General features: G+C 39.1%; 1 protein-coding gene across 1 annotated transcript in view; it reads left to right on the plus strand.

Moving 5' to 3' along the window:
• The first annotated feature begins 1,315 nt into the window (after positions 1-1,315).
• Positions 1,316-12,992, plus strand: part of RAB3C (RAB3C, member RAS oncogene family) — a 259,697-nt gene continuing 248,020 nt past the window's right edge. Inside the window, exon 1 of the mRNA XM_042906319.1 lies at positions 1,316-1,543. Within this exon, the coding sequence (XP_042762253.1) occupies positions 1,316-1,543 (228 nt within the window). The remainder of the gene's footprint in view (positions 1,544-12,992) is intronic.

A 12,992-nucleotide genomic window follows, 5' to 3' on the forward strand; every position in this document is an offset into this window, starting at 1 on the left:
GTTTAGATGGTCCTCAAAAAAGTGAGAAAAAATCCACATCCGTGTAAAGCGTTTATAATTAATCATAAAGATCGTTGTCTATGCTATACTAGGTGCTTCACATATCTGCTTTCCAGATATAGCATCTATTATTTCACAAGTGTTCCAACTTAGATGATAATTATTTCCATGTCAAGTAAGAGAAAGAACCGAGGCACACTGTTTTAAAATAATAAACCGACTCAAAGTCACACAGCCAGGAAATGGTAGAGCCAAGGTATGAACCCAGCTGGGATTCTTCATTGATGCATTTCATAATTAAATATTTCCTACATTGTCTTTTAGAGCTCGTGTGCATATTTCCCTAGTCATCATTGAGAAACAAGGTAGAGTTTAATAATATGAGCCCTGTCGCTGTATTACCTGACTCGAATGGTCTTCTGACACTCATACCTGTGTGAATTTGAGCACATTACCTGATCATAGCTCTGAGTGTCATTTTTCTCATTTTCATATGAATCTACTTCGTTGGGTTGTTGTGAGGTTTCAGTAAATTTCTCACACAGTGCTTGAACCATAAATACTTGCCATTGTCATTTTTTAAATATTTACTTTTGAGAGAGAGAGACAGAGCACAAGCAGGGGAGGAGCAGAGAGAGAGGGAGATGCAGAATCCAAAGCAGGTTCCAGGCTTTGAGCTGTCAGCACAGAGCCTGATGCGGGGCTTGAACCCACAAACCATGATGTGAGATCGTGGCCTGACCCGAAGTCAGATGCTTAACCGACTGAGCCACCCAGACACCCCTTGCTATCCCCATTTTTAATTTGAAAGGGACTACCATTTATTTTAGGATGTTGATTTAATGTGATGTTAATAGATGAAATAGATACATGCTTTGGGTGCACTTTCTTAGGAAATAAGAGAGACTCTAATAATTCAGATAATTCAGTAAGAAACACCCTGCTGTTCAGCCACTTTGGTGTGTCCATCACTGGGATTATAAAGTTGCAGAGCCCACATGCTCTGGCCTGTTCCTCATATCTTTGCTTTTCATGTAACCCTCATAGATGTCTCCTTTGGTGTCTTTGATTGGTTCTGAATGCTGAGCAGTGACAAACACCAACACAGCTGGAAAGAGCTGTAAGATTTGCTGTTCTGTCTTACAGCAGGGAATTATTGCCATGGATACCAGCATCAGAGGAAAACTGGGGAGCATTCTCATCTGGTCTCCTGAGTGGTCTGACATCTGTTTCTGGCAAGGCCAATAATGAGTGTGCTGCTAGCTTCATATCAAACGGAAGACTGATCCTCATTTTTTTTTTTTTTTTATCACAGATGGCCTCTTCCCAAGATGCCAGGTATGGCCAGAAAGACTCCTCTGATCAGAACTTTGACTACATGTTCAAATTGCTCATCATTGGCAATAGCAGTGTGGGGAAAACATCTTTCCTGTTCCGTTATGCGGATGACTCCTTTACATCTGCATTCGTCAGCACAGTTGGGATCGATTTCAAAGTAAAAACTGTATTCAAAAATGAAAAGAGAATCAAGCTTCAGATTTGGGTAAGTGACTTTGAAATGACAATGTTCTTCAGTCTATGACATTGAACCTAGATGTATGAAAGAGAAACACTTTCTGCCTTGTTCTGTCCCCATGGGTCCACAGGCTCCATTTCTAGATTCTTTGCTTGGAAAATTCTGTTTCAAAGACAGTAGAGTGATGCCTCTTTAAGGTATGGAGACTAAACTATGCCTTATTGTGAAATGTTACTTCTTAGAGTCTTCAGAAGAAAGAAAATCCAAATATATGTTGTGTTGGTGGTTGAAGGAACACTCAATGAGAAGCTAGGCTCTGCCTTTCATGATCTGTATGACCCTGAACAAGCCTGTGAATCCCTCTATGCCACTTTTGTAATCCACAAAGTTGGCAAAGTCAATCTAGCCTTTTAGATCATAGGGAGCATCTTGTCCTGGGCATTGTAAAGAAAAGGTCAATGACCATATGTAGAGAAAACTTAAGTTTGGTACCTTCATAAAGCCCCACATAAAACTTTGAACATGGTCTATTTACCTTTCACAGACTTTCTTTTCTCAGCTCTAAGAGTTATGTTTATTCACACAAGCAAAACAAAACAAATGAAATAAAATATTTACTTTAAACAGGGTTTTCCTCTAAGCAGATGTTTTCCCACTAACTTTTGAGACCATTTGACTAGCTTTTTGCCTCTTCCCACCCCTGCAGAAGATCAAAGTTTCTTTAAATCTTTGGGATAAAATTAGGACAATAGCAAGTGAGAAGCAGAAGAAAAATGTATGTGGGTAACAGGTTTAAGGTAATGTAAGAATGAAATAAAAGTTAGTGACACCAAAAGAGATTTGTGGAGTAAGCATTTTATGTATATCATGGAATATATGGGTACAATGGTGTGGAACATTTCTGCAGTGTTTTGGCCCCTTTTCCCTGTTTATTTGTGCCTCTGCCACTCAAATTAACTTGAGCTGTAAACAGGTATTTCCTCCCAAGAGATGTTTCCCACCCTCCTCTGAGATAATTCTGATATCTACTACCATTTTGCACTGGCCTCAGGGGTAATCTGTAGGACTGATGATAAATCTCCCTCCTCAAATATGGAGAACTGGAAGAAAGATAAATCCCAGAGTACAAAATATAAACCTTTTTTTAAAAATAAATACCACTTTATTAAAATATCGGTATAAACCGAGTGACCTTTAAGTATCTTAAAGTTCTTAGGTGTAACTTTAAAGATGTAGGTATGCACACAGACAGGTATCCTTTTGGGCAGCTTACTGTTTTATTTATTATAATTCAGGAGTCATCCAAGTCTAAACAGAACTGGTGTAAGAGCTTGGAAAAGTTGTCTGAGGACCTTTCACTACTCTTCCAGTCCTCAAAGCCCTTTTTGTTGGGAGGGTACCTCTTTGGAATATACAGCCCTGTCTATGGAGATAGAAAGAGCTATGTTCATTGCTTCACATTTGGGTCCTGGTTCATTCTCTTCCTTTTGAGCTTTAAGCAACCAACTGTCATATCAATGTGACTCTCATGTTCAGGCTTAAGAAAGGTCCCTCAACTCTGAAGAAATTTGGTGAATTGAAAATTAAATTAATTTTGTAACCACACATCTCTCAACTCGCTGACCATGTTTTTTCTGCTGCTAAAATAACAGTCCTTCCTTTGGCTGACAGCTCCTAGTTTCCCCTTATACTTTACAGATGCTTAAAGATGGCTGTCATGATCATTTAGGTAAAACGCCAACTTCGTGTGTTAAGTCAATCTAATAATCTCTAGTAACTTCTCAATCTAGGTTTTTGACAGAAATGATTTGTAGAGGTACATAATTATCTGTTTTTAATGTAAAAAATATATTTCAAATAACATAAATTATTTTGAGAATTATAAAGTATTTCGTACTTAAAAATATTTTCTTCAAAGTACACAATGCTACTATGATGCCAGAGCTGATTCATTGACTTTTCTTGGGGGTTGAAATTAAGTTACTTCTGTATAGGTCTTACATTTGGATGAAAGTTGTTCTCCGAGCTAACTTAAGCCTCAGATCTTTGAGCTGCCTCAAAGATCTCCTCATGCTTTTCACTTCCCATAACTTCACTCAAAAAGCTCTCACAAAGGGAAGCCTGGGTGGCTCAGTCAGTTGGCCATCTGACTTCAGCTCAGGTCATGATCTCCTTGTTTGTGAGTTCAAGCCCCAAATCAGGCTTCTTGCTGTCAGCGTAGCAGAGCCTGCTTCAGATCCTCTGCCCCCCTCTTTCTCTGCCCCTCCCCCACTCCCTCTCTCTCTCTCTCTCTCTCTCTCTCTCTCTCTCTCTGTCACTCTCAAAACTAAATAAACATTAAAACAACAACAAAAAAGCTCTCACATATAACTCTCTTTAAATTTGAATCTACCATTTTCCCCAAACCTCCAACTCTCTTCACAGCCCAGTCCAGCCCAGGACTTCATTGCAGGGCTTCCATTCTCCCATTCTGTGGATACAGATACACTCCTTCATGGGTTAGCAACTCAGGAATCCTTCCCCTTGCCCTCTCCTTAGTCACAACTGTGGTTTGGTGGCCACTGTTATCTTTGCAACTAAAGCAGTCTCTTCTCTTCCTCTTAGGGAAATTAGGAGCTCTTTATGCACCTGTGATTTCACGGGTGTGAAAATGGGTTTTGCACTACTGTATACCAACTGGTCTACTAGACTGTGAAACATTCTAAAGAAGTACTGTAAAAAGATTTTGTGCTCATTGAACTTATAGTATAATTGGAAAAAGAAATTAATATGGAGTAGTTATGTACTCTTACAAGCAAACACCTACTGCATAAGCATTATATATAGCTAACATTTATTGAACACACACCATATGCCAGGCATTATCTATGCTTTACCTCTAATTCCTGAAACAATTCAACTTTGCATTTCTTCTTCTTCTTATTTTACTTGAGAAATTTGAAGGTGGGGCAAGTTTAGTAGCTTGCCAAGATCGTATGTAATGAATTACTGATTCCAGGACACGTCTCTCAGAGCCTAATGCTTGGGCTTCTATTCCCCTTTACCAAGCTGACAAAATTATGAAGTTTTCTTGAATATGGTGGTGTTTTTCTGGAGATGGCAATTTTAAATGATGTATCCTGGGATGTCGAAGAAAATTTTGAAAAAGTTTGGCCATTTCAGTGAATTGAGGCATGCAGCGGAGGATAGGATAAAGAGAAATAGGGTGGTGTGCCTAAAAATAGGTATACCTACAGTAATTCTAGGGATCCTTGCTTGATGCTATCATGTAAGTATAGCATAGTTGTTATTTAACAATTTTAAATAAATAGTTGTTATTAGTTGTTCTATAACAACTTTAATAAATCATTTTTTGGGGAATATATTTGGCACTTACAGTTTTTCATCTCCTAGTATTTAATAGCCAATTAACTACTTTTCCCAGCTTATAATATTTTTCTGTACTTAAATTAATTTGTAACTAATTCATTAGGGTGTCCACAATCATCTTATTGACAACACTTCTGAAACCAAATGTGTGGGTTTTCTAGACCAGTTAATCCTTCAACTCTCTGTGGACACCACCTGGCTGCATACAATTTAATCCATTTCTGATGTTTACTACCTGGAATTACCACAGACCTCAGATGTAAAGGGCTCAGTTCTGCAAGACTGCTGTCCCTTACTTCAGACACCCATCACAAGTCTGTTGTTTTTCTGATATACAGGCTCCAAATGGGGGGGAGGGGTTCCCATTCCACCACCCCTCAGAGTTGATAATTTGTTGGGATAGCTTATAGATCTCAGGAAGACAGTTTACTTACTATCATGTGTTTATTATAAGGATAGAACTGAGTAACATCTAAACAGAAGAGAAAAGTAGGACAGTTTCAGGGCAGGAGGATAGGTACAGTTTCCATGCCTTCTCTGGGCATGTCATACTCCTAGACCGTTGATGTATTCACCAACCCAGAAGCTCTCTGAACCTCATCCTTTAGGATACTTATGGAGCTTCCATTACACAGGCATGATTGTCATGATTAATTAAATCATTGGCAGTTGGTGATTAACTCAGCCTGCAGCACCTTTCCCCTCCGAGCGGTCAGGGGGGTAGGGCTGAAAGTTCCATATCTTTACCTGGACAGGCTGAGGATGTTGATATGATTCTGATTACTTTATTAGTTTTAAAGTGTCCATTAAGAGGACTGTTTCCAGGTTAGGAAACCAAGGTGTTTAGAGAAGATAAATATTTGGCCTTATCTTACAATTAGTACCAGAACAGGTCTCCTGCTAGTTGAGCCAGTCTGATTGCTACTACACCAAGTTCGCTCTCAAGGTAAATGCTGTGTTATGATCGCTCTTGTAAGTTTACTTGATTGCCGGTAGAATCCACCAGGCTCAGGGACATCCAACTTGAGGCCAGATTTCAAGTATTTCTAAAATATCAGGAGGAAGTGCCTGTCTGGGAAGACTCCCCGTTCCTCTTGATGGTTTGCTTTTTGCATGTGTTGCATCCGGAGTTTCTGAGTCCACAAACTGGATTACTTACTGGATTTTTAACAATTCACATGCAAATAAAGCGTTTTAACAGCTACTAGAAACCACTGACATTTCTTCATGGACATGTTACACCTCCTTTCTGTGGAAGTTCGTTACTGCCTTGGAATAAACTTGTTTAGAGAAATGTTCATTTGTACTTATTTACCAACTTTGTATTCCATTAGTATATTTATGAATCCCTTTATCCTTCACTGAATTTAAATTTCTTACTGCATTTTCATTTTATTATCATTTTTATGCTTCTCAAATCAAAAATTTTCAAAATTTTAGAGATTCCAAGTATTTGGTCTGGTTCTTCAATTTTTTATGTGTCTGTTTAATGCTATTATGAATATATTGGGGAAAAGTTTAGTGTGGTTGTCACTTTAATGAAAAATATTTCACAGCTGGGATCTATATTATTTTGCTTCTTATTTTAAAAATAGTTTAGCTTTGAGAAAAGCTGTGTAAAGTGGATGCCTTCCCAATGAGAAGACTGAAAAAAATAGCATCAATTACGAAGAATATCACCTATATTTATTTTTAGTATCTAGATTACTAGGATGAGAGTATTGAGGCTTATAGCAATTTGCAAAGCAGAATGTGCTGACAATTATTGCAATTAGACTGTGTAGATAGCCAGACTTGACAGTGTGATTCCCCTGAATAAATAGCAACTTCCTTTGCTTGAAGAAAGCACCTGGATATCCTTTTTCAGTTGGGTCTGCATTTTTTAAGTCCTAAAATCAGGGTTGACTCCAACTAATGGAAGACTTAACTTGAAAAAGCCATAGCTTAAATGGTTAATATAGGTTTTACATGGACAGGAGCCAGGTAGGCAGAAGGCAGAGGGCATTACTGTTTTCATTGCTCTTTGTCACTCCTTGTGCCTTTATCCTTCCTTTTTCTCTCTTTCCCCTTTTTCCTCCCTTCATTTCTGAAGCTCTGGCCAGGCTGAGTTAATTGGAAACTGATTCTCAGCATGTTCAAAGTCCAGGGCTGCCACACACAGATGCACGTTGTATACTGCTCAAGGGCACCCACCAAAGGGTCAAGTGGGGCCCTTCTCCACTTACTGAGCCTTGTGCTCTTCCTAAGGGGCACCTTTTCCTTTTCTCAAAGGTTCCATCTGTTCATCAAGTATGTGCTGTTGGACTACATGCATCTAAAGGGGATTCTGATCCCCGTATAGTAACCATGTCTTCAGGTAGTAACTAGTCAGAATCTAATGCAAGAGATGGACTAGTAAACCCAGAGAGGGACCTAAGTCCTGCTTCCCTAGGGGAGGCATGGAGGAAGACAGTGTTTGAAAATACAGGTTTTATTATTATTGAAGTATGGCCAGGCCAACAGATCAGGAGACAACTGCCATTAACAACAAACAGAAGATAGTTTTTTATACTCATGGTTTCCAGGAGAAGGACGCATGGGCTAGAGGAGGGAGGCACAAGGGGAATGAGGTGAATCACCAGGGTGCATTAGGAGGTTGTTAGGGGTGTGTGGTAAGAGCCTCTGTTGTGGTTTCTGTGGAATGACTGGGCACAGCAGGTTTAGGATTGCTAGTTTGAATAATTTCAGCAGACCCTATGTCTGCTCAGGGGACACAGAGACACTGGTTATCTGGCTCAGGAGTGATTAAGGGAGGTGGATAGTGGCTCAAAGTGTTAGAGCCCAGTAAGAGAGGTGGTTGGTGGTATGAGATCTGGATTTGTTCCTTTGCATCAGAAAATTGAGCTGGTGAGTTGTTTAATATCTCTAGGAGTTGGCTAACTCTGAGAAGGGCAGTCCCTCCAGGGTCCACAAGGCCCTGGGTGTCAACACATCAGAATATAGAAAATGAAACACATGTTTAATAAAGAAGGCAGGTCTTGGAGCTCCAGGGGTGGCTTCTTTCATTTATTCTACTGAGTCAAATTCTTGTGATTTCAAATACTCTTATCATAGGCTCAGTGCATTTCCTGGTCTGAGCATTTGGAGACCTAGAAAGTTGGATCAGGAAACGATCTTTCACATTTTCTGGCTTAACTCCTCATTTGATGGTATGACTGATAATAGCATCATTTACTGAACCCAGTTTTACCCACAAAGGAAACACTTTATGCTTTATGCATTTTAGAATTTATTTTTTCCCATGAGGGAAGGTAGTATTATTAGCCCTGTTTTATAGATGCAGAAACAGAGAATCAGAAAGATAAAGGAATTTTCTCAAGGTCATAGCTAGGATATAGTAGAGGCAGCATACCCAGCACAGCACGGAGTCCAAAGCCCGCGTGTACTTGATCACGTGATATAAATGAGGTCCAGGAAGGCCAAGTGATTTCTTTGAGATCTTTAGGTTATTCAATCTAAAATCCTACATATGTTAATTCTTAGCAAGTACTTTTGCACACTATATAATTACTCTATATTTTCTCCTATTTCTTGATTACCTATTCTAAGAAATTGTTTATAGTTACAGAAAGAAATCACTTGTTTTGCTTTTAACTTACTATCCACCAGCATGAGTGCGTTGTGCATTATCTGTGTTTAAAACACATAGATATACACAGCAGGATGGATTGGAACACATTCAACTAACTTCTTCCTGTACATTTCTGGAATGCCTGTTTTCACGGATGGGAACGTGCATATCAAGAAAGGGCAGAAAGAAGAGTCTGAGTAAAATGGAATTGGAAAATATTTCTACCTGTAATTTTTGCATTTGGTGCTCATTTAACCTAGTCACCCTACACATGAATTTCAGGATGGTGTTCATATTTTTTCATCTATTTATAAGGAACCACCCTTTTCTGCCCAGGTGAGTTCCTCAAGAGAACCACTGAAGCTGGTGGCAGCTGCCAAGACCATTGCTGGTACTGTCACCTGTATGCTCTTTTCCCCCTTCGCATGTGTTCTAACCTAGCATCTGCTCTTTCTCTGAGAGACTGAGAAAGGTAATATTGGGTTTCACTCCTGAGAGGAAGCTGATGCTTGTGTGCTAAGTGTTAAGATGCATGAAAACGTTCACCCTGTCAGGCAGCTGAAGTCAGCAACTCCTGCAGTCCCACCATGTTTAAACCACTTTCTCAACATTGACAAAGTAGGGAAAATACTAAAGACTTTTGTTCCTGGCCCAGTGGAGATTACCAGCTATGTGGGAAGATAGGACAACAAACACAAGAAAGGGGCCTCCTGTGGATCATTGAGTGAGTGTCCCCAAGGGGCAGAGTGGCCCAGCAGTAGGAGGGGGCACTTTTGAGTCTGACATTTTGGGAATCATATGCTGATTCTGATCTCACTAGCTGTGACCTCAAGCCCTAACTTTTCTGAGCCTTTTCACAAATTTTATTCATTTGTGAATGAAAGAAAATACCTACCCCTTATCTGCTAGGTATTTGCCATAATAATTTTTTTTTTATAATTGTTCAATACTAGACACAGAGCTAACAGTAAATGTTTTCTTCTTTCTTAAAAATAGTGTACCAACCTTCAGACAAATAATTTAATTGGATCAAATATATGCTGGGTGCTACTCTGTGGCAGGCACTGTGGTAGGTGCTGGGGGATGTAATGGTAAAGGATACACAGGGTCTGCCACAGGAGCCAACTATCTGGTGGGGAGGTAGAGAGTGAAGAGAGAATTCCATCTGCTGTGATAAATGCTCTGGAGACATGAACACAGGTTACACAGGAAAGAAGCCTAACCCAGTCTTGGGGACTTTGGGAAGGTTTCTTGAGGGAGTCTACATCTGAGCCATAAACTGACAAATGAAATAGAATTATTTGCTCATTGATTCACTCATTCATTTACTCAACCAACATTTATTGAGTTTTTACTCAATAAATGAGTAAGACACTGACTCTGTGAAGGAATTTGAGATTGAAAGTAAATGCTCAGAAAATCTGATGGTGATGGTGTTGTGGATAAATAATCAGCACTATAACAAATGAAAGTTAGCAACAGGGGCAGGGAAGTTTGCTTTTGTTAAATGGTCAAGAAGGGTTTATATGAAGTAACTGGGCTGAGACCCAAAGGATGAGAAGGAGCTGAACATTGAAGAATAAGGATGATTGTTCATGTTCCCTTCCTCTCTCTCCTCGCTGCATCTCTCTCTCTCCCCTCCTCTCTTTCCCTCCCCCCTGCCCCCCATTTCAAAAGTTTTTGCTTTCTGGGTTTTTTTTCCCACTATAGCTTCATATAGAGTGCTTGTTGCTTACCTTTGTTTATCAGATCTTCGCTTTTCTCCCATTTTGCCTCCCATTTGAGCAGGTGTAGATTTAGATTATTGGAGCCTATAGCTTTGACAGATTGGTAAAAACTTTAAGGAACAAGTATAAAAATGCATTACTTTTGCATAAGTATCAAAAAGCAGATGACCATGTGAACATATTACTGGCCCCCCTTAGAAGGAACCTAAAGCTTAATCTTCTGTCAGCTTCATGGCAGTTCAGCACTATTTTGGGGAAATTTTATCTGTTTGTCTGGAGGGACTGAAAGACGCATGTGGCTGATAAGAAGCAGTTACAACCAGTACAAGAGAGGAACGTACAGTGGGAGTGTGTGGGTAAAGGTGTGTTGAGCCAGCAGGATAGAGAACGGACATTGGGGCAGGACTCTAGATTTCCTGGGGCAAATGACATTGAGCGATCCCTAATGTGTCAGGTGTAGTGGAACACGTTCATGGGTGTGAAGTCATGTAATCCTCGCAAAAAACTATGACACAAGATGCCATTCTTGTCTTCAGTTTACACATGAGAAAACTGAGGGGCAGAGAGTGTGAATAACTCACCCAAGGTCTCACAGCTAACAGGTAGTTAGCAGATCTGAATGGGAGCCGCCCAGCTTTGGAGCCTTTATGAACCCATTTTGGTGCACCCTCACTTCTGAGGCATTGCTGTGGGTGAGCCACTGAGCAGATTATATTTTTAGCACTTCCAACAACTTTGGAATGTTGGTATCTATAGAGATCTTTTTAAACGTGGAGGAAACCAAGACTCTGAGAGGTTAAATAGTTTTCTCCTGGCCACATAGCTTTTTCCACTGCTTTTTAGAGTAACTTTCAATGTTTTAACTCCCTGATTTAGAAAAGAAAATCAGGAAGTATCCAAAATCAATGGAGTAAGTTTTTTACAGAAGTGTGTCATAACCATATATCCCATCCAGATTGATATCTTTTGTGATCTTCCAATCAGCCCAGTTCATACAGGGACTTCTAGCCAAGAATGCTGATCTCAAACCTTTTGAAAATGGGAATGCCACATTGGTAGCAGAGAATGGGGATTCGGCATAAGTTAAGTTCCAGACTATTTAAATTGTGGAAACTTTAAGCAAATTAAATATTGTAATTAAACTCTTTCTTTGTTGTACATTTACTTACCTTAAGAGGCCATGAAAAATGAGTCAATTTGTTTTGGACTGTCAGGATTATCAGAATGAACCTTTCAGACATGACTACTCTACTCAGTGGTCACCAGATATTTTCTCTAGTCTTAGGCCATTCTATTTTTTTATTATATATATTTTTAAAATTTATTTATTTTATTTATTTTTGAGCAAGAGGCAGAGAGAGAGGGAGACAGAGAGAGAATACCACACTGTCAGTGCAGAGCCTGAAGTGGGGCTTGAGCTCACAAACCCTGAGATCATGACCTGAGCTGAAGTTGGATGCTTAACTGACTGAGCCACCCAGGTGCCCCTAGGCCATTATATAGAATATATATATATATATATATATATATATATATATATATATTCTTTCTTCAATATCACTTTGTCTCCCTTCATGTTGCCAGTTGCTTTCCTTTGCCATTCTAAACTTTTTACCTCCATCATATCATTTTATAAATCACATTCACTGTCATTAGGTGACTTGAGATCACAGTGGCCCAAGGTGAGAGTAAGAGAATCTTTTTATTAATATGCATGAGCTTTGGTTTGAGGATGCTGGAAAGTCTAATTCGACCTCTCAGAAGCCTCCCTTTGCTACTGTATTGTTATCTCCATGTAGTCATCACCTAAAATGTTAAATCTGCCTGATCACATTGGTATTATTTTAACCTTAGGCTTATTCTAGACTTACTTGGATCAGAAATATTACTTAGTGGTTTTGTCATTAAAAATGGTCTCTGAAGCTAGGCTATCTGAGTTCATATTTTAGTCCTAAGGCTTCTGGGTGTTGTGACCCTGGGCAAGTTAATTAACCTCTCTGTGCCTCAGTTTTCCCATCTGTAAACTGGGGAAAATAAAAATACTTTGCTTATAGTCTTTTTGTAAAGATTAAATAAAATGATGTTTATAAAATTCTTAGAATAGTTCCTGATGCATTGAATGTGCTCAATAAAGAAGTCATTTTTATTTCTTTCCACCTGAATTTTCCAATATTGACATCATCGGTCTTACTCCATACTTTCTGTAACTGCAAATAAATTTCTAGTTCCAAAATAGGCAGACATTTATATGAAGAACTTAATTTTGGTGTTCTAACATGGTGATAAAATATACAAGCAAATTGACAAGGTGAAGCATTTTTAGGACACCTGGGGATCTTTCACCAGCCAAGACGAAATTTTGATATGCCCAGGGGTAGTCAGCCGTGTTGTTGAGTTGTTTTGTGGTATTTTTGAGCCATCTTTACATTTGGATAAACTCATCAACTGTACAGGGAAGGCAAACCCATACAGCTGTTTAAGTGTTCATAAAATTGGTATCTTTCTCTGTAACAAAAACAATTAAAAATCACTGAATTCATGGAGAGTTGTTATTAAAACACAGGGAATAATTTCCTCAGGATATTGCCTAGTATCATTGGCAGTTACTGATTTTAGCTGTAGTTATGCCTCTGTCACCAAGTCACCCATTGTTATTTTTCTGTTGATTTGTTTAAAATGATACTGAACTGACTAGTCGTTCTGGCATGTATAAACACAGCTTAAATCTGGGTACAAATGAAGCTTTTAATTACTCCATATTTATTTATTT

The sequence above is a fragment of the Panthera leo genome, chromosome A1 (genome assembly GCF_018350215.1).
Source record: "Panthera leo isolate Ple1 chromosome A1, P.leo_Ple1_pat1.1, whole genome shotgun sequence".
NCBI lineage: Eukaryota > Metazoa > Chordata > Mammalia > Carnivora > Felidae > Panthera > Panthera leo.